At 52.0% G+C, this 27,946-nt stretch overlaps 2 protein-coding genes across 3 annotated transcripts; one reads left to right on the top strand and one right to left on the bottom strand.

Moving 5' to 3' along the window:
* The first annotated feature begins 10 nt into the window (after positions 1–10).
* On the top strand, positions 11–6,162 carry LOC146299445 (uncharacterized). Its single transcript, XM_084683153.1, has 13 exons — positions 11–33; positions 421–661; positions 891–1,009; positions 1,310–1,440; positions 1,656–1,776; positions 1,912–2,050; positions 2,150–2,254; positions 2,376–2,465; positions 2,874–3,019; positions 3,632–3,730; positions 4,006–4,684; positions 4,880–4,980; positions 5,826–6,162. The coding sequence occupies exons 1-13, from the start codon at positions 11–13 to the stop codon at positions 5,938–5,940; spliced, it is 2,109 nt and encodes a 702-aa protein (XP_084539279.1). The 3' UTR covers positions 5,941–6,162.
* On the bottom strand, positions 6,159–27,946 carry sos2 (son of sevenless homolog 2 (Drosophila)). 2 transcript variants are annotated; one of them, XM_084684626.1, is made up of 24 exons: positions 27,777–27,946; positions 27,496–27,644; positions 22,352–22,477; positions 22,051–22,182; positions 20,519–20,683; positions 20,054–20,260; positions 18,942–19,085; positions 18,568–18,678; positions 15,670–15,768; positions 15,074–15,201; positions 14,292–14,947; positions 14,046–14,127; positions 13,697–13,819; positions 13,436–13,548; positions 13,082–13,304; positions 12,579–12,698; positions 12,165–12,327; positions 11,631–11,748; positions 11,371–11,546; positions 10,762–10,878; positions 10,301–10,556; positions 9,954–9,992; positions 9,642–9,745; positions 6,159–9,495 (listed from the first exon to the last, which is right to left on the bottom strand). In XM_084684626.1, the coding sequence occupies exons 2-24, from the start codon at positions 27,577–27,579 to the stop codon at positions 8,992–8,994; spliced, it is 3,990 nt and encodes a 1,329-aa protein (XP_084540752.1). In that variant the 5' UTR covers positions 27,580–27,644; positions 27,777–27,946; the 3' UTR covers positions 6,159–8,991. The 2 variants fall into 2 exon arrangements, with proteins under 2 accessions (XP_084540752.1, XP_084540751.1); XM_084684625.1 differs by having other exon boundaries at positions 27,496–27,946.

The following is a 27,946-nucleotide window of genomic DNA, read 5'->3' as shown; positions in this document are numbered from 1 at the left end:
CATTATACGTATGAATCTCATAGTCAAGAAGAGGTTAAATAATCACCATGACTACAGTACAGAGAAAAAGGAGGTTCACTTCTTTCTTTGCCACTATTGTGTCCCCTGATATTCAATCTGGTCCAATTTCAGAGAGCAGGAAGTATTCCCAGGGGAAGATTCCTCTCTAAGTAGGAAACTCTCAAAACTCTCTATGCTGAACTTCAGCTAAGAAAGCAATAGTGTGCCAACAATAGTGTAACGACTACAAACACTGTGAGTGTGCGTGTTGTGTGTGGGTTGCGTGTGTTGTGTGTGCATATATCACTCACAGCATGTTTGTACACTAACCCTGTTTGTGTTCTTCCTGTAGAGGTGATGAAGCCTCAGGAGGGCGTGCTAGTCACTGAAATCTCCAAGGTAGCTACACCCCCTCATTAGCACCAACCTCCAATCTGGAGCTCCAGTGCTCTGCCCTGGGGCCGTCACCAGAGCCTGTGCTCTCCTCTGTCCCCAGCTCCAGGGCATTGTGTCAGAGCTGAAGGCGGGCTTCTCCAACGCTCTGCATGAACTGAGCCAGATCCAGCATGGGGACACCTTCCTCCGGGAGGAGCTGGAGGAGAACCGGCGCAGCTGTGAGAAGAAGGCCCTCCACCTGGAGGCGCTGGTGCAGTCCTTGAGGGTGAGGCGGAGAGGGGCTTCCAGAGGGGGGCTGACTGCTTCGGGGTTCCTTAGTGGCTCGGTTTGGTGTCACACGGGAATGGAGACATACATTCATCATTTGCTGTTGTGTGGAAGGATTTAAGTTAACTGTCTCAATCCTGATCCCCCAAATGATGCATTTATTTCATGATGATCGATTATGATAACATGATTTGTAAGAGCCAAGGACATTATTTGTGTACTTTCAGGATGAGCTTGGAGAGATGCGTTGCCAGATTTTGCAGCTGTGCTGCAGCAGACAGATACCTCGACAGGAAGCAAAGGCCCCTGATAGGGGGCCGGGCCCCACGGCCAAGCAGAGAGAAACGTGAGAAACAAAAACATCCACATAAATAAAAGGATTGCATGCCGAAATGTTGTTATTTTTGCAGGGTGGCTGAGATGTTTTTTTGGACTGTGCCTGGTTCCCTGACTCTAACAGAACCACTGTTAGAACTGCACTTCTGATCCTTGATTTTCTGCTCTACCTTCTACATGCAGTATCTCACGTCCCTATGGATACATGCATCCGCTAAATGAAAAGAAACTACAACATTACTGTATAAAGGCGAGGCCTCTGTCCTGTGTGGTTTAATCAGCTGATGACTGTTGCTCTGTAACCTGGCAGGGACTCAGGGCCTGGGGCAGGAAGGAGCCACTGTGAGTGTTTTTCCAGCCCACCTGTGTCGTCCCCCAGGGGCCGAGTCCTCCTCCACTGCTACCTGCAGGGGCTCAAAGCTGGGCTGTGTGAGGCTACAGGTATATAACACCTGTTCATGTCCCTTTCCATCCACGTTCTCTCTAAGGCAAATATTTGCTTGTTAAGAAATGATGTGGTTATCATTTATGTGTTATCATTTACACAAGTTATAGCTAATCTGTATCGATATGTAGTACATAAATGATTTTTTATTTTTTATAAGTGATAATTAATCTTATGTTCATTTGTTGTTTTATGACTTTCTCCTGTGTAGAGGAACGACAGCAGCTGACCACGCAGCTTCTGCACTCAGAATGGGAGTACGTGTCGATCTTAAACCAGCTCTACGACAAGTACAAGACACCGCCTGTCCTGCAAAGCAACCTGGAGCCATAGTAAGCACCTTAACCTGTCTAACGTCATGTTAAAAACCCAGTCAGAGCTTCAAAAGCTCTGCTACTGTCCAGTTCCAACTGGATTTCTGTTCACTCCAGGTCTTGTAGCGGCTGCTGTGTTTCTACTCTTTCTAGTCAGACATTTATAAAGTTCGTGGAACAGCTGTTACAGCGACACCTGCTCTTCAGGAACACTCTGGAGGAGAGACTCTCAGCACAACACTGGAAATGCCTCGTTGGAGACATATTTGTTCAACTCATCGGCCATAACGATGTAATTCAAAATGTTCCTCTTTCCAGTAATCTTTTGTACTTTAACTAGCTGACGCCGACTGTGCTAATTGTTTAATTGCTAATGTCTTTGTCTGCCCAGTCATCCTTTACAGACACGTATCATGGATACACAAGCACCTTGGCAGCCTTCCTCTCTTTGGAGTTTGACAGGATTAAGCTCTCGAAGAAAATGCACACCATGCAGGTGTTTATGACGCAATCTCGCTGTCCTGTATTCAGTTTCGTTTAGTAATGATGACTTTTCTTTGTAATGGATACTTGGGCAAGTTTTTCTAGTGATTTTCCCCTTCTGCCCGCTTCCTCAGAGCTGTGAGGTGGAGAGGGAGGAACTGAAACTGCTGTCTCTGCTGCTGGCTCCTGTCTCCCGGGTACACAGTTACCTCAGCCACATTCAGGTAGTCTGTCAGAATAACAAAAATGTGTTCATTCAGCCAAAGAGTACAAAAGGGAGGTATGAACTTGTGACCTCTGGAATCTGTTATCAAATGCTGAACGACTGAACTGGACCCAGCCTATGAAAGTTCTCTGTGAGATCCACTTGTCTAATATGATTCAGGTCCTATCATTTTCTAATGTGTTGTTGTTTTAATCAAGCCATCGAGTAAATAACTCGTGTCTTGTCTGTTCGTCAACTGCTTTTTTGTTGTTGTTGTTGTTGTGGTAAATCCTGTTTGTGACCACTAGAGGGATCCACTTGACAAGATGTGTGGATTTGATCTCACATGGTTAAGTTGGTGATATAATAGGAAGTAGGATTGTGCTGGCTGCCGCCTTGTGGCCGACCCGTCCTCCGTTCTTCCCAGAGTTTGCTGCAGTGGACAGGGAAGGAGCACCCAGACTCCAGCCTGCTCCAGGGGAGTGAGCGCGTGCTGAGGAACATTCTGTCCCGTTGTCATGTGATTCTGGAGGAGGACGTCCGATGGGGTGAAGGTGGAGTAGCTGGACTGAGGTTAGATCACTGTCAAGCCCCCTTCACAAAAGATGTTTGCCAGTGAGGGACGTGATTTGGTCTTTGATCACTTTAACAAGGCAAAATGACTTACATCCCAGATATCCCTGAACCCCTGAATAATTGATCTGTATTGCTGAATATTTGAATTGCATCTCTAGCTTTTAAAAAACAGGGTCGTTATGCAAGCCTAGCAATTTTGGCTTAAATTTGAAAGGATACATAGCAAAATATCCCCCTTCAAAGCCACTCCCCCAAAACACATGCATAACTAATGCCAGGAGGTAGGTAGGTAGGTAGACAAGTTGCCCATCGAATCATGGCATTCAATCCGAATCCTGCCCAATCCTTAAATTCAGTCAAAACTAAATCATTTGAATTCATAATAATGTGTGTTTATTACACTCCTGCAACGCCCACAAATATTGGATTTATTTAATTTGACTGTCAAACCTTTATATTTATTGGTTGCCATGAGGATGTGAAGCAAAAATTACAACCATGTCTTTAAGCTATAAAGGGATTTCCTCAATTTCATTAAATGTACACCTTCATGTTTGTGTGACGTCCTTTTCATTCTGACGGATGTGAACCTCTTATCCTTCATGTCAGTGTCTGCTCTGAGTCAGTGCCAGTATGCTCCGGTGCCCAGAGCTGCTCTGCCAGGAAGGGAGCAGGGACCCGGGAGCAGGCCAGCGGCGCTCCACAGAGGTCAGCCCTCTGCCGCTCTCTGCTGCTCTCTGCTGGGGAACGTAGTTTATCAGTTGTTTCAGTTGGGGCTGTCACTGCATAACAAATAATATCCAAAGTTTTACTTTGGTTGAAAAAAAAATAAAAAATATATATATATATTATATTGCCCTTCTCCAAATATTAAAATGTCCCAGGACTTTAAGTCTGAGGTTGACCCGGGTTAGACTTAAGCATTGTGTATTATTGGTGTCATTTTTATTTCAGTTTTGGTTGATTATCCTTCCTCCTCATAGACAGGACCAACACCATGGCAACCTCTCCAATGGCCTCTCCAACGGCTGTCATCCTAGTGGCTGGTCTCACAGCCTGAGGAGGAAGAGCTGCATCAGAGACAGGACCCTCCAGGACTGTGGGCCCCCGCGCCCCGGGCCCCCTTGCTGCCTGCTGCACCCTGGGGAGCGGGGCTGGACGGGGGAGATGACCAGCGACTCGGGCCAGGGCACCTCCAGCCAGGCCACCAACGGAGCTAGCCGCCTGGACACGCCCCACGCGGGCCACAGCCCGGAGGACGGCGAGACAGACGAAGCGGGCGACGCGTCTGTGTTCGACTACTCCTCCGTGACCTCCTGCAGCCCGGACGGAACCCTCCGCAGCGGGGTGGAGGGCAGCAACAGCGGGGAGGAAGAGGAGGAGGAGGAAGAAGAGGAGGAGGACAGTCATGTGCCGGTTCTCCTGAAACCCTCCTCCTACCCCCAGCAGCAGTTGAGGGACAGCCCCAGGGAGCGCACCGTGTGCCTGCGCTGGCAGATCCCCAGGCTGACCCCTCACCCCCTCCCAAGGCCCTGCATGGAGGGCTCGGCCCCTGGCCTGGGGACCTCGTACGGAAAGAGGATGGTCAGCATCAGACAGGGCTCTCCTCCTCTGCTACCCAACAGTGCCTTCAGGCCAATCTGGGACGAGCCTTACAAGCAGGTGGGTGCCTTCACCGGTCTGATGGTGACAGAGGTTTCGATTCTGTATGCTGTGGCCATAAAGAACACTAAGCGGGAACACTTGACCTCCACATACCTGTAACTACACTACTGTTAGTCCTCGCTGAGTCAGACCTGTGGTGTTGTCGTGTCATACTGTTACCTGATCGTTCATGATGTAACCCTAACAAACCAGGGAGAAGCTTCTCCAGTGAAGGAGAACCTTCAGGGCTTTGTCCCCATCCAGACTCCAGAGAGGCAGGTGTTTCCCAACTATCACCAGGCCCAGAGCTGCAGGTAAGACCCTCTTACGCGCCCTCCTCTCACCGGAGACGCGGTTCGAGCAAACTGTACCGTACTGTTGATAGTCATGCAGCAGGACTGCAACTGTCGCAGAACATCTCCCTACTGTCTCACAACACAACAGTGCGGCAAGGCAGTTGCATGGTGTTTTGGAGCAGTGTCGGCAGTTGCATTGGGTCTCGCTGCATTTGATTTTCTAGTCACGTAACTGCCCTGCTGAAGTTTTAGAGTGAGAGAACAGGCTCTAAACTCTCTTTGAAAGGCTCTTTGAAATAGAAGTTTAAATGTTTTCACTAACAGACTGCAAACCACACATCTCACTACAAGCTTCCCATATAAAGTAGTAGATTTAGACATAAGCATGTTACATATAGCCTACATTTAAGGGACTTTATAAATAAATAAAATTCAGTAAGCCTTGAAATGTGGTTGTATTTTTAGTGGCTTGGGCATTTGGCTAAGAGCATATGACTACAGTGAAGTGTTGTGGATGCCATGAACCAGCGCAGGCCAGTCATTAGGCCTACATTGTGTTATTTTAAGCTGTAAATTATTCAGGTTCTTGTAGCCTATAGATGTCGTTAATGATTATTGTGGTATCCTAAGCCCAGACCTAACTTGGTCAGGCACCGTCGATGATGATTTAGTAGCCTAGGCCAACTTCCAGGGGGGTTGTAAGTAAAGACAGAGCTAAATAGAATATAATGACCTCCATTAGCATCCCCCCTCCCCTCTCTGATAATTGCCAGTATTAAGAAAAGGCTCCTTCCCAAGTAGTCTAACTGTCGTGAGCTTGTAACCCTGCAACCCTGGTGATGCTGGCTGGCTCTGGCCCTCAGGTCGGGGGTGGAGGCGCCCCCCTTCCAGGACCAGCAGGGGCGCGGCCGGCTGGCCAGGCGGCCGGGCGTGTGGGACGAGAGCGAGGACAGCGAGGGGCCCTGCAGCACCGTCTGAAACACGGCCGCACACGCCGCCCTCCGCCCTGACCTGCCCCGTCCCAGCACCCCCCCCCCCCCCCCCCTCCCAGGGGCACGGACATGGGACAGCAAGGGGACCCCCTCAAGTTTTTAGGATCCAGAACTCTTCAAGAACACCAGCAGATATTCTCTTTCCCAGTGCTATGCTGGATGGCCGTCAGGTCAAATAAGACACGGGGGGAGTGGACAAAATAGTAAGTACAAAATAAGACTGGGTGATTTATTAATCTCATCAAGACCATTAATACAAAGCACAGTTAAAAGGCCACATACCACCGAATAAACCAACCGCAGGATCAAGCTGTTACAGTGCCACAGAGGACATCGAATCTGGACAGGGGGAAGAAAACTGCAAAACAACACATCAATACTGACGCCATGGGGAACCGAGGTGCCATGAGCAAAGAGGAAGTGACATCACTGGTGTAGTCAGAATCCCATTGGTGTTTCTGCTGTGTGGGGATAGGAGGGGTTTGGGGAGGAGAAGGAGGAGAAAGGGGAGTGAAGGCTACAACTCGTTTCTGCCCTGATCCAGGTAGGACGTTGACTTTACCAGTAGTACAGGACCATGGTCATCGTGCATGCCGTCAACACACATGGCCTTCAACACTGCGGCTCTTCAACAGCACAGTCTAAAGTGCACAAAGTATGTTCTCAGAAAAAAGGTCAAATTCTTCACTATGCTCATCAAGTAACATATATATTTACACGCTCAATGCAAACCGTAATACAATTCCATCCTCAAGTATTAGCGTTTGAAAACCTATGAAAACGCCATCCACATCAAAAGGCATTTAGTAAGATGTACAAAGTGAAGCTCACGTCTATGGAAGTGCTTGGCATGTCTTGACTGTATATTTCCATTCCTTTAAAACAGTTGTTGGGAAAAGAGGGAGACAGAGAGAGACAGATTTACACAGAGAGAGAGAGAGAGAGAGAATGGCTTTCCTCTGGTTATAGTCCCAGGGTGTAACACTGGGGATTGTCTTTAAGTGACTGAGTGACGGTGACCTCTTCTGTTGGACAGTAGTGTCGCTGGCTGGCTATGCTGTAGCTGACCAGACAGATGCTGGGGGCGGGGAGGGGAGCAATACAACAACAAAGAGAAGTCACTTCATACAAATGATTTTGTATGTATATTTTGTGTATACATGTTATATACACAGTATCCACAAACCTGTACATTTTTTTTTGTAGTGTATAGCTTTGTTCTAAGCATTACATAGGCAACCTTATTTTTGAGCATTTTAGACACCATTTGCTTATTCTGTAAAATACAAAACCAAATAAAAAGGCACATCCGAGCATGATGCATGTATTATTTCAGTCTTTTTCAAAAATGAAAATGTCTTTTGGGCCGAGAGAGAGAGAGAACGAGTATGGAACAAAGGCTCTTCTCTCGTGAGTTCAGATGTTTGGAGGCTCCACTAGGGGGCGCGGTCCCTTTGCCCCATGCTTTGGTGGGTTGGTGCTGCTTCCAGTGCTGAGCGTCCGCACCACAGAAGAAGGTACCGGTGATGAAGTTGTCTGGAGTGTGGGGCTAGCAGCACACAGCCCTGAGGACTTTAAGACATCATCTTGGCTTTTTATGGAGCTGAGGAGACACAGGACTTCCTGCTCAGGCACCCTGGGCCCAGGAGGCCAGTCAGTCAACCAGTCAGCCAGCCATTTAGCCAGTCAGTCAGCCAACCAGTCAGTCAGCCAACCATTTAGCCAGTCAGTCAGCCAACCAGTCAGTCAGCCAGTCAGCCAACCAGTTATCCAGTCAGCCAACCAGTTAGCCAGTCAGACTACCAGTTATCCAGTCAGCCAACCAGTTAGCCAGTCAGCCAACCAGTTAGCCAACCAACCAGTTAGCCAGTCAGTCAGCCAACCACAGTTAGCCAGCCAGTCAGTCAGTCAGTCAGTCATCCAGTCCTTCGGCCAGGCTGTCTGGTAAACACAGTGCTCCTTCAGGTGAGAGGTCACTGCTGTGGGTTAGAAGGCACCGTCTGAAGTGGAGCGTGCGCCCACGGCCAGGCTGTCCTCAGCCCGGGCTCTGTGGAGTTGCCTCCCTGCAGTCACAGTGCACAGTAGAGAAACAAGTAGACGAAGGACAGAGGGACGTAACGCAGGGTTCACGGGCCAATGAAATTCCTGTTGGCCTTTTCCCCCATGCCGTTGTTTGTCCGAGAAACAGATCCCTTATGTCCCCCTGGCTGCATACACCTGACTAAGACTTTGGTCTCTCGTTTACAGTTGCAGGCTGAAAGACACAACGCAGCGAGCGCTGCCACACGACAACTCTGGACAAGCCGACCTCCTCCACAGAAGAGCTCCAGCGTGGCCTCAGGCCCTGGGGGAGCCCGGACAGAGTCCCGGACTCGAGAGTTGAGTGAACCCCTACAGTGTGTCAATGCCCATAGAATCACAGCAGGAGACAGAGAGAGAGAGACTGGCCAGGCCTGGGTGGAGGGCTGCAGGCTAGCCTGGAGAGACCAGCCCCCTCCTCCCTGGCTGGGTGGTGGGTGAGGGGAGGGGCACAGTGTCTAAAGTTGGGGAGGGGCGTGGGAGAGACAGCCACTGCTGCCTGGTTCACTAGAGCTAGTACAGTATGCCCTCTCTACAAGAGAAAAGTAACACAGTGCCTCACATTATTTTGATGTACAGTACACACACACACACACACACACACACACACAATCTCGGACTCGCACTCTGGCAGACAGTGTCTCGGCGGTCCTGGTTTGGAGCGGGCACTCCGGTGTGGGTTTCTCATTGGCACAGAGGGGCTGAAATGAAGGCGGAGCTACTGATCCCCTGAGAGGCGTGGCGTGATTGGTCGATGAAGGTGAGTGGGAGGGGTTGGAGTGTGTGTGTCTGTGTGAGACGGAGGAGGGGAGAGAAGTCGGTCTTTCTTACAGATCAGTAGCTTTTATCGCGATGCGTTTGTTTTGTCCGCTCCGTCAGCGCGCCCTTCGCAGGGGGCGGGGTTAGCGGTTCATCTGAGGAGCACGCCCAGTGCTGGGGAAAAGAGGGCGGCGGTGACTTATTGGCTACCGTCTGTGTTCTCCACCAATGAGAGGCTCTGTAAGGGCGGCGGCAGGAGCTCCCTTTTGTAAGTCTTTGGTGGTAGTTTGGGGAGCTGAGGGCTGGCGTTGTGGCGTGGGGGCACAGGGGGCGCCGTGGCGGGCATGGCCAGTGGGCACAGGCTGTTCTGGCTGGCGCTGAGGGGGCAGCCGCGCCGGGGGACGCGAGGCGAGGGGGTGCCGGGGGGCGTGCTGGGGGAGCTGGGCGAGCTGGAGAAGTCCCACTGAAAGCGGCCCACGGGCGACGGCTGCAGGCTCAGTGGGTAGTTGATGAAGATCTCCGGGGGGCGCTGGGGGACCGGGGGAGGGGTCTCCGGCAGGGGGTCCCGGGGAGGCGGGGGCGGGGGGCTGGGCAGGGGGCCGTCGATGGGGCCGTTGTAGACCGGCACCCTGGGCTGGATCCTGGGGAGAGGAGGGGGCAGCCGGGGGGGGATGGCCGGTGGGCTGTCGGACCTGCAGCTCAGCTGCCAATCACACACAGACAAGGGAGGGGGGGGGGGGGTTACCGTGGGAAGGAACAGAACGGCTAACAGGAACCATGGCTTCCCCAACCGGGGCTACGTCTGAGGAGGGCAAGCTCTTTCCTGGGTGCAGGGTGTGTGGGTCTTACCCTGGCCTCAGAGAAGGCGTCCTTCCTGCGGGGCGGCAAGGGGGGCGGCTTGGAAAGCTCCTCCCCCAGATGGTGCAGACTGCCGCAGGACATGGAGTACAGCTCTGCGGAGAAGACAGGGGTCAGGGTCGGCATGGCAACACGCTGTTCACGGAGCGGACTCTCAAAGCACACACACATACACACTCCTCTCGGCCCTGACCCTGGGAGTCTTTCACACGCAGCAACATCAACACGCACAGCATCCTCACTAACACAGAGACAACAGGGACAGAAAGGGAGAGGGAGAGAGAGAGAGACAGAGACACTCACTTGAAGGCAGGAGAACGGGGGCAAAGATGGAGTTGCTACCTGTAATATCAGAAGACAGAACAGCTGAGTTGACTTATTAGGTGTTTGTGGATGTGTAAATGTGTGTGTCATGGTGTACGTGTGTGTTTAGGCAAACATTTCTGTGTTTATGTTTATGTATACGCATGTGTAAATGTGTGTGTTATTGTGTGTGTGTTATTGTGAATATATATATGTGTGTGAGTGAGGGTGTATAAATGTGTGTGTCTGTAATTGTCAACGTGTGCGCGCGCACGTATAAACATGCATATGTGCGCGCGAGAGTGTAAACGTGCGTGCGTGTATAAATGTGTGCGCGCGCGCCTCACCAGAGGAGCCGTAGAGGTCGTGGTCCATGAAGACGGAGCTGAGGTCGGAGGAGGCGGACTGCGGCGGTGTGGGCGTGTTGGGCGAGGTGGGCACCGAGGCCGAGGTCTCGGGCTCCGTCTCGGCGATGCTGCGGAACGTGATCTTGTGGGGGGGCTCCCTCTCCAGGGCCACGGGGTGGCCCTTCAGGGTGCCCGACGTGGAGGTGCGCACCGGGCGGATCCCTGGAGACTTCAGGTGGTACAGGGTCTTCCTGGGCTGGGGGGACGGACGGACGGACGGCAGAAAAGGACACACTGTTTCAGTACCATTGGGAGTCACACCATGATGGATCTCGCCAGCCATCCTGGTCTCAAGAAAGGCTAAGAAAGTCATAACGGGGTAACTGATTGATGGGATGACTGATTGGGACACTAATTGACATGGTTACTCATTGGTTAATGAAATGGCAGGGTACACTTACAAATCTGGGGGGCTGTTTGCAGTTGCGAGGCTCGATGTCTTGAGACTTGTTGAACAGGTAGTCGGAGAACTCCTTCTCACTCATGCTGCCCATGGGGTTCAGGTTCTCAAAGAACCTCTGTGATGACACAAACACAGCACACCACGTAAATAATAAGGTGAGTTACTCCTGCTACTTATGGCTGGGCGATTTATAAAAAAATAACTGCCATAACATGGTACTTGCAACTTGACAAAATGGACCTCACATGGAACAATTCATGCAGAGGTTCTTATGTGGCAGGACAAATAGAGAGCCAAAGAGAGTGCCTATTATAAAACTATTATCAATAGTTTAAATTTGATATTCACAATATTTTCAAATGTTTACATCGTCGTCATAATTATTGCGATATCATCGCCAATACTCGATATATCGCCCAGACCTACTGCAACTACTTCTACAAAATGAATAGCTCCTGAAGCTAATAGAAAGAATACCATCCCTAATACTCGGAATAGCAATAATAGTGGCATGGAGTTGTGACAACATTCCTTTTGCAGTGTTTCTTAACCCTGTACCCTGGAAGGAGGGCCAGCCAGGGGGCAGGACAGACAGAGGGGTTCTGACCTTAATATCGTGCTCCACCTTCAGACAGTAAGGCTGGTTCTGGTACTGTTCGATCTCTCCGGTGATCTCCGCTACTTTCCGGCGCTTGCTGAAGTTGATGAGCGGCTCCTTGCTGTCGCGTTTGAGGAAATCCGGGTTCCCCTCTTCCGTCTTCAGGATGTTGGTTAGGTATATCCCTAAGGACCAAGGTCAGAGGTCACGGCTAGCTCTCACACACCTGACGGGGAAAACTCAAGAGATGTAGGAAAAAGAGTTCATACCAAAGAAAGGCACACAGGGTGGGTTGATTGACTTGAGCTTGGCCAGGTATTTCTTAAAATGGTCCTGGCTGAGTTCCACTGCTTCTTCTAGAATCTTCTTCTTCCTCTCTGGGACCGCCTGTGGACGGAACAAATAACACGTTTTACCAGCAGTAGCATATTTCTCAGCAGCATAATCATCAGGTTGATAGGCTTGGTATATGAACTGTGGTGGCGAACCACTTATGCTAGAACAGGTTAAAAGGGTGTATTACATGTAGCTGTGGTGCTAATAGTACATGTAGCTGTGATGCTAATGGTACATGTAGCTGTGATGCTAATGATACATGTAGCTGTGGTGCTAATTGTGCATGTAGCTGTGATGCTAATGGTACATGTAGCTGTGATGCTAATGGTACATGTAGCTGTGATGCTAATGGTACATGTAGCTGTGATGCTAATGGTACATGTAGCGGTGATGCTAATGGTGGCTGTAATGGTGTTGGTAGCTGTGTTGGTATTGGTAGAAGTGCTGTTGTTAGAGGCTGTGTTTACCTCGAAGGTGTGGTCGAGCCGGTAGACGGGTACAGAGTTGATGGCGCTCACCACCTCCAGAACGCCGTTGAAGTTGTTGAGCTCCTGGAACACCTGCAGGATCTCAATGACCCGCGAGAACACGGCTATGCGCTCGTCCAGGTTCTCTGCCTCCACAATGCACCTGGCGAGCACAGAACACATACCGTCAACACACACGCCATCTACTCTGTGGCACCCTGTGGCTCTTCTTTGCATGGAGTGTCGTGGACGCATTCTCTGCACTCTATATAAACAGACCACAAGGTTCAATTACATTAGGAAGTAGGTATACTGTTGTGTCCATGGAAAAAGGTATGTTATCCTCCATGTGCACCCTCTGTACACCTCCCTGTAGCCCAGCGTGAGCCCCGGGGTTAGGGGTCCAGTACTCACTTCTCAAACCACAGTGTGAGGTTAGTGGTGTGTCGGATCATGCGGAGCAGGTTGGGTGAGTTCTTCTCCTTGTCCTCTTTGGTCCAGACGCTGCCCACCAGCTCTGACGGCCTCACAGCCCTGAGGAGGGAGAAGGTGTCAGGGTGAGGGATCCCAACTGGATGGTGATGGCTATAGCTCAACGGTACGTCAAGAGGTCACGGTGACCCGCGTTGCCTAGCCTACCTAGCGTAGCCTACCAAACCAGTTACTCAGGTAGGTAGCATAGCTTACCTAGCGTAGCCTACCTAACCAGTTACTCAGGTAGCATAGCTTACCTAGCGTAGCCTACCTAACCAGTTACTCAGGTAGCATAGCTTACCTAGCGTAGCCTACCTAACCAGTTACTCAGGTAGCATAGCTTACCTAGCATAGCCTACCTAACCAGCTACTAAGTTGCTGCCTTCAACTGTGCTAATCTACTCCCCAGCTAAACCCTTAGCATCACAGTGACATCATCTCACCTGTACAGTTCCGACTCCAGCAGGGTCAGCTGCCGGGCGATCTCTATGGGGTGAAGGGTCATGAGGTCAAAGGTGTCCACCTGGCCCACCCTGCTGATGTGCCACTCTATGGGGGGGGGCGGGCTCTCAAAGGTGATGTTGTGGCTGACGCCGTTGGACTGGGTCTGCATCTTCCTCCTGATGATCTTGTTGATGGACTCCACCCACTTCCTCATGGATTTCCCTGGTGCGGTTGGTTAGAAGGAGCTGTTACGGAACAATGTCTGACCCAAAGAATTTGCGCGTGACGGTGTCGCATGGAATGTTTTAACAGCGTGGCCCTACACACACACACACACATGCATCCACACCCACCTCTCAATTGAATTTTGCTGGTGATGTATTCCTCTAGTCTACACCTGAGTTCCGGGTCGTTGTCAAAGTCGTAGAAGTGGTGTTCAACCCACTGACGGAATACATTGAGAACCCTGGAGAGAGGAACAGGTAGAGAACATAGTGAGAACCCTGGAGAGAGGAACAGGTAGAGAACATGAAAACCCTGAAGAGAGGAACAGGTAGAGAACATGAGAACCCTGAAGAGAGGAACAGGTAGAGAACATGAGAACCCTGATCTACCTGAGCTGGACTGGCTGCACGTATTCCCGACGGAATCTCTGGAGCTCTGCTGCCATTGGCTGATCACCGTTCCAGAGTGCTTGGCGGTCTGCCTCGGTGGGTTCTGGCTCTGGGATGTCGATTCTGGAGACAGAACGGACACACTTACTGTCTGTAGGATACTGAGACACTTCATTATGGCACATAAACACAGACTGGGGAAATATACTGTTTAAAATGACTTGCCACATGAGGCAAAGTCAAATCAGGCAAATAATGTCGTAGTAGACCTATCAAGAAATCAGAGATGGTTTTTCTTTCGCCACCTCTAACCTGTCAATCCCACTGACAGGGCCTGGGTGAAGCCTACCTGTCAATCAGCAGGTTGAGAAGTTCCTGGGGTTTGCAGAAGGAGCGGTACGTGGTCAGAAAAGTGCGCACAAAGTTGGGATCTGGGACCACAACAGAAAACACAGGTTTAACAGTGAAAGGAGAAACCCCCCAAACGTAGACATCTTTACTCTGTGTGGTTGATGTTACAGCTACATCCGAGACAGGAAGCGTGTCTGTGCATGTTGGCTTTGCATTCTATCCCCAGTCCGTGACCCCGACTCACCAGCGTACATGTGGTAGGTGAGCCTCTCAATGAGCTTGACCACAGTGCCGGCCTTGATGATGGGGATGCCTGTCTTGCTCTGCACCCGGTCCTCAAACACAATGTTCTCCTCGGAGTCCCTGACGGCGAAGCGGTACACGTCGGGCAAGGGCAGGCGCAAGGGCTGGTCCTGCTCCTCGCGGTGCAGCACCGTGTCCAGCATGCGGTCCAGCGTGGAGCGGTACTGCAGCGTCACCAGCGCCGCCATCCACGACGCCTTCTCCTCCGCCGAGCGCGCGCAGAACACCACGCAGTTGTCGTCGCGGCCAAGCAGCTCGAAGGCGTGCCGCAGCTCGGGTGAGTCCTCGCGGTCCACGATGCGGACCTTGCGCAGCACAAACTTCTCCTTCAGGCGGAACTCGGCGCCGCTGCCCGAGCCGGGGAGGCGCGAGCTCTGATTGGCCTTGCAGCTGATCATCAGGCCGTCGAACAGGAAGTTGTGGCGCTCGTGCTTGGCGCCGGCGCGCAGCAGCGCCCCCTCCAGGATGAACTCGCTGCAGCACTGGCCGATGTCCTTGCCCTCCCAGCCGTCGATGCTCTTCTGGATCTCGTTCATGCGTTTGATGGCCAGCTGCTTGCTGCGCACCTGCCTGCTGTACAGCCGGTACATGGGCTCCCTGGAGGGGGGTAGTCATTTAGATATATCATTACTGCTATCAGGTGTTTTATATGGTGTGTTACAGGGGTTGGGGTTACTGTGGGTGTCCCCCAGGGTTAGGGTGGAAGGACCCAGGACAGCTTACCCAGGCTTGCGTCGGGGCAGGTGCTTGGTGTAGATGCGCTCCACGCTGCACTGCAGGTTGAGCAGCGCGGTGATGGCCTGCTTCAGGCCCTCGCGGTCGTCCTGGTCCTGGCTGCGCTCCTGCAGCTGCTGCTCAGAGGGAGGCAAGAACAGACAGGTCACACAATCTGCCAGCTGGGCCCTGATGAAGCACAGTCAGGTCAGCCAGGTGGCTGGGGGGCCCTGATGAAGATGGGGCTTCAGCAGCCAGGTGGAGATGACAGACGACTGGCCAGCCTCGCCTCGACCCCTGAGGGAAGCCGGAGACTAGAGACTGAGGTGGGGGTGGAGAGAGAGAGGCTGGCGGGCGTGGACAGAGAGCGGCTGGAGGGGTAAAGAGAGGCTAAAGTCGTAAAGAGAAGCTGGAGAGAGAGGCTGGAGGGGTAAAGAGAGGCTGGTGGAACAGGAAGGAAGTAGGTCTGATACTGAAGCCATGTCACCATGGTGACAGCTACCCTCCCCTTGACTCTGTGTGACGGGCACGATGACTCAGAGCAGCTGTGACATCAGATGTCCCACTGCTCTGCACATCGGTGTGTGTGTGTATGAGCAACTAACCTGTAGTAGCTCGAAGTAGTGCAGGCAGTGGTAGACTGGGACCATCATCAGCTGAGGAAGGACATACTGGACAGCCTCTTTGAAGCCCTCGGCTATCGACTGCAGGGACAGACAGACAAGGATACAGTCAGACAGGTAGACAGTCGGTCAGTCAGTGTGAGAGTGAGAGTGAGAGAGATGATGGAGGGATATAAAGAGAAAGAGGAAGGAGAGATAGAGATATAGATGATGGAGGGATAGCAGAGACAAAGAGGGGATGATGGGGGAATAAATAGACTGAGGGATGATGGAGGGATGGATGATGGAGGGATAGAGAGAGAGAGGGATGATGGAGGGATGGACAGGGTTGAAAGGAGAGCTAGATTGAGCTGGGCTGCAGAGTAACCAGAGGAGGGCTTGTCATAGCATCTCTAGTCCCTGCTGTCCTGACAGACAACACTTAATCAATACTCTACTGCTGGGACCAGCGAGACACTACACAGCTACACACACACACGTCTGACGGAGGGGGGAGAGGGAGGGAGAGAGAGAGAAAGATAGAAAAGAACAACAACAGAAACACTCATATTTATCCAGAACAAACAGGTTCCCTGGTAAGCAGGTAGTCTTCAGAGGGCTGATCCAGATGAACTACCCAGCTCCCACTCATCAATCATTCATGGACCATGAGCTGGTTCAAATGGAGCGCCCCCCCCCCCCCCTCCCCCTCCGCCTCCATCACAAAAATCAGTAATTTGCTGTAGAGGTGTTCCACAATTAACCTAAAAGTACACCTCACACTGGGACTGCCACATCAGAGCAGAACATCTTGTACCCAGAACTGGGACTTACTGAACCCAGGAGGGGCATGTTACAGGCTTTCGTTTACAGCTCCTTTTCAGCCTGAAGAGGCCCCCCGGCAGGGCCCTTCTCTCCAGGGTAGAGCCCCCTTCCCCCAGACAGGGCCCCTCTCTCCAGGGTAGAGCCCCCTTCCCCTAGGCAGGGCCCCTCTCTCCAGGGTAGAGCCCCCTTCCCCCAGACAGGGCCCCTCTCTCCAGGGTAGAGCCCCCTTCCCCTAGGCAGGGCCCCTCTCTCCAGGGTAGAGCCCCCTTCCCCTAGGCAGGGCCCCTCTCTCCAGGGTAGAGCCCCCTTCCCCTAGGCAGGGCCCCTCTCTCCAGGGAAGAGCCCCCTTCCCCCAGACAGGGCCCCTCTCTCCAGGAGAACACAGGCCTGCAGCATAGCCGCCTGGGCTATTTATAAAATCCGATGTAATTTACCCACAATGCCAGAAGCTGCAGAGTGCAGTGGCTGAGTGTTACACACACACACACACACACACACACACACACACACACACACACACACACACACACACACACACACACACACACACACACACACACACACACACACACACACACACACACACACACACACACACACACACACACACACACACACACACACACACACACACACACACACACACACACACGATCGGTTGAGACAAAAGACAAGAATGGGGTCTGAAGATGGGGTGGAATGAGAGAGATGGTTAAGAGGAGATATGTATATGTATATTTTATATATAGAAAGAACAGAAGACAAAAGTAAGTGAGAGGAATAATAAAATGACCCGGTGCATATCGAGTAAGGTTGTTTTGTGTGTGTGGGCGGTCGGTCGGTCGGAGGAGGAGAAAGATGGTAGCTAGACAGCCATTACAGCATGGCCCCCCGAGACTACAGGATATCATTTAACATGCACACCATCCAGCTCCACATCCCCAAGCAAAACAACAGCACAACTGGCAGTGAACAGCCATCTTGAATTCCATAAAAGGCAAACAGAACCAGCTCAAATGTAGCCTGTTACAGACCGGATACAATTGCACAAGCTTTTACTAGATCCATGGTCTGGATTGTAACATCTACTCTTCTGTTTACTAACGTTGCTTCTCTCCTACTCTCCTGGTCTCTCTTCTCCCAATCTCTACTCTCTTGGTCTCTACTCTCCTGGTCTCTCTTCTCCCAATCTCTTGGTCTCTACTCTACTCTCCTGGTCTCACTTCCGCTGGTGTCCATCTTCCTGGTCTTTGCAGTTGACTCTTCATGACATTCAGAACATGGCCAGTTTAAATAAACAGCTCCACCCAGAAATCAATCTGAATTATGCCGGGTGACCACTGTTTACAAGGCTGGGCCCAGGGTTATGGTAGGCTGGGTGACCACTGTTTACAAGGCTGGGCCCTGGAGGTGGAGGAGGGTGGGGTTAACAGATCAGGCCCAGTCGAGGCTCTCCGGTCTGGGCAGCAGGGTGGAGGGTTCACCACACAGACCCAGAGCTCAGAGCACCCCCCTTACACACAGGGCATCAAGAGCAGTCCCCTCACCCTGTCCTCATACCAAGAGGTCAGCATCGAACGGCCAGTACAAACAAGGGTTAAGCAGACAAGAATTTAATAAATGGGACACGGAAATGAGCCGTCTCTAGGTTAGGATTTAACATCAGTGGGTGCTTATGAAAACACGAGCAAAACATTCTGCCTTCAAAGGCAGTTGCTCTGCACCCTGCAGAATACAATCCAATGCACATCTTGTGAGGAATGTCCAAGTTAAACAAGCAGGCGGTGGACGGAACGAACAGGAAGCTGAATATGTCACGGCACGTCTCGGACTGCTGTTGAGGAATTCCAGACGCCGCGACTTCACTCACGGCGGGCGAGAGACAATGCATCGTATCACACTGACCTCCACCAAAAATCACCTCGCTTGCTCGTTTTGTTTTAGCACGCAAGGCCAACAAGAAGGCAGCTTTCGTCCTCGACACACACACACACACCCACACACAGGGACATTCCTGAACTGAAACCCTGCTGGGCTTGATCCTGATGCTAGTTTCTCTGGTGTGAGGGGTCCTACCTGGAAGTAGAGCCCCACTGAGGGTCTGGCCATCAGGCTGCTGAAGTGCTCGTGGAACCCCCTGGAGAGGATCTCCTGGGAGAGGGTCTCATAGGGGTCAAACGCCTGCTCCTGTAGACGAGGGAGGAGGAGAGATGAGCGGCGTGGCAGGGCAGCAGAGGCAAAACAAACGGACCTACAAAACAGCGCTCATCAATGCAGACATATTGGGTTTTCTCCACATTGGGTGTGAGACAGGAGAGAGAGGGCATACTGTATGTCAGACAGGTGTGGAGGGGAGGTACTGGAGTCAGACAGGTGTGGAGGGGAGGTACTGGAGTCAGACAGGTGTGGAGGGGAGGTACTGGAGTCAGACAGGTGTGGAGGGGAGGTACCTCGGCCAGGTCTTCGAAGCAGCTGCCCACCAGGGGATGGGGGCTGCCGTCGGCGGTCATCTCCACGGCGTCCTCAATCAGCCCCAGCAGTTTGACCGTCAGCTCGTGGATGTCCAGGATGTTACTGAAGAGCACCTCCACATCCTGGGAGAGAGAGAGAGAGAAGGGTGGGGGGGTTTACGGGGGGACACAGGTCAAACACGGACGACGAGTCTGAGAAACAGGCTCGGGTCTGGAATGTATTACACATCTGGAGAAATCAAACATCCCAATCAGTTGGAAAAGTGGAAACGTTTGTTTATCTCATGGTTCGAGCGAGGAAATGATCAAAACAGACTGTGTTGGACACAGCACGGTGAGGTGACCGTCAACTGTTTTCTCATCCACGTTCAATCTACGATGGCATCAGTCGTATTTCGACACATTATTGAGGTCATTTGGTCAAGAGCCACATTTGCCGTTTCTGTCGCAACGTAATGACATGCTGTGTACACTGGAGCGCCCTGTGGAGCTCCCCTCCTCACCCTCGGCCAACCACTAACCACCCTGGTCCAAACACACAGCACACAGTCCCAGTAACCTCCCTTCTCTCCCTGCCCTGCCCATGCACAGTTATACAACCCTCATGTGACGAGTCCATGAAGAAGACAGTATTGGACCGTATTTACTTTGTTATAAACGTCTTAAAAAAACACACGTCCCCTGAGACCAGGGGGAAAAAATCAAGTGAACATTTTTGTATGTTTTGCGGATTTCTGATGGCTATTCCTGAGATCGCTCAGAGCCCAAAACCACCATCCACAGAGGAAGTAAACTCATTGCTGGGTCTCAGCAGGTTAACTTAGTGTGGCTCCGTCCACTGTTTGCAAACTCAACTCAAACACTTTACTAACAATCTACTTTGCTACGAAAGATTAGCAGCTCGCTGATTACAAAGGCTCATTTCCAAACCCCATCATGCTCTTACAAGGGATTTGTCCTCAACAGGGCTTTTGATAAGTCTTCAGAGTGCTGATGTGACATGTCGGCAGCTGTCTGTCAGCTGCAAAGCTGACGACGGCTTGGGTAACCTGGCCTTGGGCTTGGGCCCAACCTGGCCGGGCTGTTCTCACCTGAGGCATGAAGATCTTGGTGTTGGACAGGAAGTGATGTCGGAACACTTTGATGATGAGGTCGAGCTCGCGCAGGTACTGGCGCTCCTCGGCAATCTCCAGGCGGACCAGGTCGTCGTAGGTCAGCTCCCCCGAGGACGAGGGCTCCTCTACGCACTGAGAGACCAGGCCCATGTCCTCGTCCTGGTCAAACATGTCCATCAGCACCTGCGCACACACACGCACACACGAGCGCACACACACAAACGCACACACAAGCGCACACACACAAACGCACACACAAGCGTACACACAAGCGCACGAACCCGGTCAAAAAACGATTTTGCATCAGACTATTTCAGCTGATAGCCAACACACGGCTACCGTACATGATGTCAAAGGTGCCACAGCTTAGACTGAACAGCCTCACAGCCCCACACCTGCTACAGTACAGAGCTTCCCAAACAGGAGCAGGAAGTGCCTCACCTTGTCTGCACACATGGACACTTTGATGTCCTGCTGGTGGATCTCAAAGTGGCGGATGTTCCCCACGTAGTTCCCGGCCAGTTTGAGGATGTCTGCGGATATGTACTCCAGCACGGCCACGATGTAGAGGGACACGTGGTAGTCGATCTTGTACCCCAGGACCTCCTGCGGAGACACCGGCACACAGACGTGAGCGCCAGACGTTATGTTGATGAGGCAACTGCTGCTGCCCTTGCACAGCACCTGCTGTTCTGCAGTAGGCATCCAGTAGGGAGCTGCTACTTGGTCATAGACATGTAACATACAGTCGTGGCCATGAGTTTTGGCCATGGCAAATGTTGTGTTTTGCAACGTGTACTGGTTCAGTATTTGTGGAAAATGTTTTCACATGTTTCTATAGAGTACTGGAATACAATGAGGCACATTTCATATTTTTAAAGCTTTTTGGGGGCGAAAATTTTCAATAGATGCAAATAGTCCCCTCTTTTACAGCAGTCAATCTGCTCTTGCCATCCAATCAGCATGATAGAGGGATTTCACCTGGCTAGAACTTGTTCACACTTCTGTGCTGAAGTGCTGTGTTGTTCCCCTGTGCTGACCATATGACTGTGCTGAAATGATGTTAGCAGTCATTTTATGCCAAGGCCCAGCAAGCTTTGCAAACACAAAATGTATGTCGCTCCCAATACTTTTGGCCATGGATGTACATGCAGCAACACACACACACACTCAGGCACACATGGAAGGCTCGCACACACAGGCAAACACAAGCATGTGCTCGCACACACACAGCCCTGATTGTAGTTTATTGTACCGTTGTGTCCACGGTTGACACCTCTTCCACTGCACAAAGGGTTGTGGGTAGGAATGGACACATACTGCTACTTGCTACCGGATGTTGCGAGACATCCTGGTATCTTTGGGGCACGGTTCTAGACATCCCATGTTTTGGGAGATGCTAACTTTTTTTTCTGCCATTCTAAACAGTAGGATGTCTGGGTGTTGGGATGTAGCCAAGGTTCCACAACAACCAGGGGAGTTCCACTCAGGTCTGGGAGCTCAGCTCATACAGACGTACCTCAACAGCTCAGGTAGTAATGAGCAAAGCAAAAGTGTGTCTGCAATGATCTGTAAGGCCCTGGTAAGGCTGGATGTGAGGCCCTGGCAAGGCTGGATGTGAGGCCCTGGTGAGGCTGAATGTGAGGCTGGTTGTGAGGCCCTGGTAAGGCTGGATGTGAGGCCCTGGTAAGGCTGGATGTGAGGCCCTGGTGAGGCTGAATGTGAGGCCCTGGTGAGGCCCTGGTAAGGCTGGTTGTGAGGCCCTGGTAAGGCTGGTTGTGAGGCCCTGGTAAGGCTGGATGTGAGGCCCTAGTGAGGCTGGATGTGAGGCTGGTTGTGAGGCCCTGGTAAGGCTGGATGTGAGGCCCTGGTGAGGCTGGATGTGAGGCTGGTTGTGAGGCCCTGGTAAGGCTGCATGTGAGGCTGGTTGTGAGGCCCTGGTAAGGCTGGATGTGAGGCCCTGGTAAGGCTACCTTCAGCAGGGGGTGGATCTTGTCCACTGGCAGCAGGAGAGGGTTCCTCCTCTTGCGCTTCTCGATAGCTGACTGGGCGTCACCTATAGCCCACTTATCAATGGGGTGGGGAAAGGTCTTCTGTACTCGTTCCTGATTGGGTGAAAAAAGGTAGAACAGGAAGTAGTTTGTTATCTGGTGTAAGAGAACATAAGATTCAGTCACTCGGATGATTTTGTCTGGATTGTGAAGGACTGTGAGTGTGTGAGTAACAGTTTCTGTGTGTGTGCATGTGTGTGTGTGGGGGTGTGTGTGTGTGTACCTCCACGTCGTGTACGGTGCGTGGCTGGGCCACACACAGCATGTTGAGCAGCTGCAGGATGAGCTCTTCGATGTGCTGCAGGGCGTCTTCTGTGGCCGTGAGGTTGGGATGCACCTGCACCTGCACCTGGGAGCATCACACACACACACACACACACACACACACACACAGGTCAGATACAGCATCACGCACGCACACACACACACACACGTCAGAAACAGCAGCAACATACACAGGGGGACTCCCCTACACAATCACATAGCATAGCTTTTTGTAACATGGACATAGCACACTGTAACATAGACATGGCACACTGTAACATAGCAGCATAGCACACTAACATAGCAGCATAGAAAACTGTAGCATAGCACAGCAGGTTTGATCTAGATGGAGGTGGAGTGATATATTTGTTGTGTTAGGAGATACGGAAGGAGAAGTGATCTGTGAGGTGTTTGGAGGCAGGGAGGAAGGAAGGTGTGTCTAGAGGGAGGGAGGTGTGTCTAGAGGGAGGGAGGCGTGTCTGGAGGGAGGGGGGTGTGTCTGGGGGGGGGGGGGGTGTGTCTGGAGGGAGGGAGGCGTGTCTGGAGGGAGGGAGGCGTGTCTGGAGGGAGGGAGGCGTGTCTGGGGGGGGGGGTGTGTCTGGAGGGAGGGAGGCGTGTCTGGAGGGAGGGAGGCGTGTCTGGAGGGAGGGAGGCGTGTCTGGAGGGAGGGAGGCGTGTCTGGAGGGAGGGAGGCATGTCTGGAGGGAGGGAGGCGTGTCTGGAGGGAGGGAGGCGTGTCTGGAGGGAGGGACGTGTGTCTGGAGGGAGAGTTGACGTGTCAGGTGAACAAGGAGGAGCCTCGCTATCTTTATCATGACATCATCACGACTGAGTTATCCCTGGAATGTGGTCTGTTTAGGTGCTGTGACGGGAGGGGTTCTACTGAAACACTCGAGGAGAGGGAGAGAGAGGCTGATAAAAGAGGCATAGACACACATGCACACGTGCACAAACGTGCGCACACACTCATGGCCACACGTGCAATCATGAGCATGCACACGCACACACATTAGCACACCCCCCCACGCATACACAAAGCCAGGCTGTTCCCATGGTGGTGATGGAATTACCCTCCAATGTAGGGAAGCGGGCACTATGATGACAGAACGTTGCCCCCGGCATGTGGAATGTGAGGGTAGAGGTCAAAGGTCAGCCTTGGCCAGGCCTTCTGGTGCTCTGACAAAACGTGACACAGTGACGAGAGAGCCGTCTCTCCTCGAACACACAGATTCACACGCTTTCCAGACTCCTCATCAGTTCACTGAAACACTTGCCGCTAAATGTCAAAAGTGAAGTCAACGGAAAATCTCTTCCGACACACAAACCCTGCATTCCATTTCCAAGAAGGAAATCGAGTACAAAGCTGCCGATAAGATCTTTCAATGCGAAGAATCGAACACGGGGATGATCTTGCCGTCGGTATCGGCCACGAGGTACATGAGAAATCAAAGCAGAAGTTCAAGAAGGTGAAAAAGAACCCCCCTCTCTCCAAACACTTGTCCACATTCCTCACGTGCACGAGCAGCAGTGAGTCACCCGCACAGAAACTCCGGGGCTTTCCCTGCCCTCCATTCACAAAACCAGCGGCTGCTTCCTCCCGCGCTGCTCACAGGCGCTCTCCTGCTCTCCATCGGAGCTGACGGAGAGGCCCGGAGAGGCAGACAGGAGCTCCAGGTGCAGAACTGGAGGGAGACAGGGGCTGATTGGACCATCTCTCTGGCTCCGAGTGTTTACGAAATATTTTCTTATATTTAGCATTCGTGCAAGCCGAGTCAGGCGAACGCGCGCAGGCGACTGTGGTCTGTGAAATGTCCCGGGGTCCAGAGGAGAGCTGACTATCCTTGGGGAGAACGTCACAGTGGTTCAAGACTTTAGAGGAGCTTTACTCCCTAGGAGAGGGGCGGGGCGGGGTGACAAAAGCGAGGGAGAGGAGGAATCTCGTCGCGTGTGGAGAGGGAGACAGATGAGAAGCAGGCGCTCTGGCGGGCCCTCTGAAACCAGCTGGAGGTGTACGGTTTCACGTCTCCATTAGGGAGGCCTGGCCACAGGACAGGAAGTCCCACTGCACTTCCTCTCCCCTCCCCCTCCCTTTCTCTCCCCGTCTCGCTCTCCCCTCCCTCCCAGAGGGCCGCAGACGGACACTGATGGAGCACCCAGCGGCAGCGCTCTCCTTCAGAGACCCTACGGCAGACAGGAGCTCAGCCCCTTTCAGAACGAGGAAGAGCACAGATTGAAATGCCAACTTGCACGGTTAACAGACAATAGAGAAAGATACCGTGTTTCTACAGTTGACGGGGGTGAAGCGCACGGAGATTTCCCTTCACAACAGTCTGTTACACATATAGTACTGTGCATAGTTTGTCCACAGACCTATACTACTGTACATAGTGTGGACACAGAACAGACATACTGCTGTACTACAGACGGTTAGGTACACATTGAGCAGCGTGCAGGTTAGAAGGACACAGAGTAGCAGCAGGTGTTGCAGTTGTCTGGTAATAGAATTAGGGCTGTTTATATGGAGGGTAAACATTTTTCAAATTGGATTGATTATGGTCGTGTCTGTGCCAGTGGCTCAGGTTGCAGGTAATGGGAGCCGAGGAGGAGGGGCAGTTATTGCAGCCAAGCATGTGTCACCATGTGGGATTGAAGGGGATGACATCACCAACCATTACCAACAGACTGTCTGGGGAATCATGGGGCAGAGATCAAATCTCTCTCTCTCTCTCTCTCTCGTACTTTCCCTCCACCGCCGTCTTTAGCGCTCTCATCTTTCTCTCTCTCTCTGTCCCCCCCTCTCTCTCATCTACTGCTCCTTCCATCTCTCCTATCTACTGTTCTCTCTCCCTCTCCCACTACTACCTCTCCCGCTCTCTCCAACTCTCTACTGTTCTGTCTCCCTCGAGCGCTCTCTCTTGCCTTCTCTCTCCCAGTCACTCGCACAATCCGTCAAACGTACATGTTTGCCGGTGATTGTAAGCTCCGGTAGGTGACCCTCCGTTGACCTGACCCAGTGACCCCCCCCCCCTCCCTCCCCCTCCGTGCTGCCTAGCATCTCTCAGCTCTATTTGTGGACACCGAGCGCATCGATGACGGACGTGATGGGAGGCGCTGGGAAGGACAGGACACGTGGGACCCCGGTCTAACGTCCCCTCCAAGGTCCCGCCCGGGTCAGGTGCACAGGAAGCGTGCGTCGCCACGGCGCCCATCCTGTCTCATCTGCACACCCGTGTGCGTCGGCCACCCAGACGGCTGGGAGGGGAGGCGGGGGGGAGGGGGGGGCTGGGACGGGAGGCGGGGGGGAGGGGGGTGCTGGGAGGGGAGGCGCCGTGGCAGAAACACAGGCCTGCTCTCTCCCTTACTAACTATGGGCCTGTGCTTCTCCCCGCGGAGTCCTTCCATCATCGGCCCTGTCGCTCTCTCAACATGGAGGTGGAATGAAACTGGAGCCGTCGCTCTGGCATCTCCTCCACGTGCCAGTGAAACGGCAGCAGAGCTGGAGAATGCACAGTTATTATTAACAGCAGTGTGTCGTGGCTCGATGACGCTCCTACACGGCACCAACACACGCGAGCACGTGAACCTCAGACACACGTGGAGCATCTGGGGCCAAATGTCCCTGCGCACCTTCACAAACGCCACACGGGAACAGCAATACAAGCCTGCGTGGTCTGTTGTTCCACTCGTCCTACTGCGTTCACTATGAGCCCTGGAGTCAGACCCAGAAGGCTTCAGTCTTGAAGTGGCCTTATGAAGTGTTATCTGTACCACTCCACCTCCTCCCCTAAAACAGGGCCAAACCACGGACGCATAGAAGACCTGTCTGCTGCCGGTCCTCTCTACCCAACATAAGAACAACCCCCTCTGGACAGCTGTAAAAAGGTGAGTCACAGCTAGTCAAAACCATAACAAACACGCTAGCCTGCGTCAATCCGTGACGGGTTCTCCCTTAGGCTGCGGCGTGACGTGTTGAAGCGGTGAAGCGTCACCACCGCAGCACTGCCACCTGTTTGCGTTTCACCTGACTCAGCCTTCACTAGCCACAAGGCTGCACTGGCCTCATCACTCTGACAGCAACGCTGGTTGATCAGTGGGATGACAACAGCCTGTGTTGAAATGAGAACATGACCCACAGCAGAACGCGTCGGCGCTGGGCTCCGTGACAACACTCCGTGTCCTCCCTCCACAAGTGGCTCTCAAAAGCAGAAGCCACGTCAGGCTCTGTGACTCCCCAAATAGACTAACATATAAAACCACTCCAAAGCGTTTATAGTCAGATGAAGGAAAAGCATGGTCAAATATGGGCATCCACTGAGCCAACATGCCAACTGACGATGAACGAAACATCTACACGGGTCATTCCAGTGTTTATCCTGCTCGTTTCCCTGTCCTCCACAGGTTTATATGCGCCACGACGGAAGGGTGAGGAGAGATGAACGATTAGATAGCTTTATCACCAGACGGTCGAGACAGTTTTATCACAGTCCAGCTGAAGACTCGGAGAGACAGATCGACTGGAGATCAACAAGGAGAAAGGTGTTGAAAAGATGAGAAATCAACAAATATGGTGCTGAGTTGCACATGTCGGGTTTTTATATGCTTCCCGCCTTGAAAAATTATTTTGAGGGTTTCTGAAAATTGTTGTTGTCTCCAAGCAAACAAGCAATGAAACACAAGTAGCATTAATCAAATAGTGCATATTCACATATAACTGAAACGTGGAAGCAAGCACGGAATTGAAAGTTACACCCGAGGTTGCACCACCTTGTTTTCTCCACTTATCAACTTGCTAAAGACATCAAGTGACAAACTTACCATACTTCTTTTAAGGAAGTAAGTGTGATTGTTCTGAAATCCAACATAAGCACCGACTAAACTGCCAATTTATGTAGATTTTATGCTCAGAGCTGTCCAGTGCTGCTGGATATAATGTGCATCTTCTAGAACTGTCAAATAGCCGTTGTCATTGCAAGATTGCCCAGCCCCACCTGTGCAATTAAGTTGCCCACCTTTGTTCTCATAATTGGTTTGTTTAAGGGGTCATCACAATTAACCTGCAAACTTATGTTAGGCTTCATGACACAGTACTGGGGATATTGTTACCTTTCGCAACGCTTGCACGAAGAGGCCTCGCCATTTGTGACTGTTCTCGTCACTTGAAAAGTCGTATATTTGCTGCGGCTGCATGGCTGCGGCGGCGTCCTACGTTGCCGTGATCCGGACTGGATTGTCAGCATCGGCCCAAGATAGTCCTTGTGGGTGGGTCAGTCCAAGCACGGTGAAAATGTATCTTAAAATACTAAACAAACAGTGAAAGCAAACCACACACCACAAGTCCGGGTGTGAACGCTGGCTAGTGAGACCAGCAAATTAAGATCACTTACGTTAGTAGGTAACTAACTTAATTGGCATTGACTAGCCAACTAGCTCGCGACATTGAAAATTCACGAAGCATATCGGCGTTCATACAAAAGTTACAATTTTGATTAGCAGACTAGGAAACAGTCAAGTGTCTGCTATACGGCTAGTTAACGTTGGCTATCCAGCTAGCCAA

The sequence above is a fragment of the Hypomesus nipponensis genome, chromosome 3 (assembly GCF_054491055.1).
Source record: "Hypomesus nipponensis isolate SF chromosome 3, ASM5449105v1, whole genome shotgun sequence".
In the NCBI taxonomy this organism is placed as follows: Eukaryota; Metazoa; Chordata; class Actinopteri; order Osmeriformes; family Osmeridae; genus Hypomesus; species Hypomesus nipponensis.
Note: the sequence above shows the minus strand (reverse complement) of the source record. Positions and strands in the feature narration are given on the sequence as shown.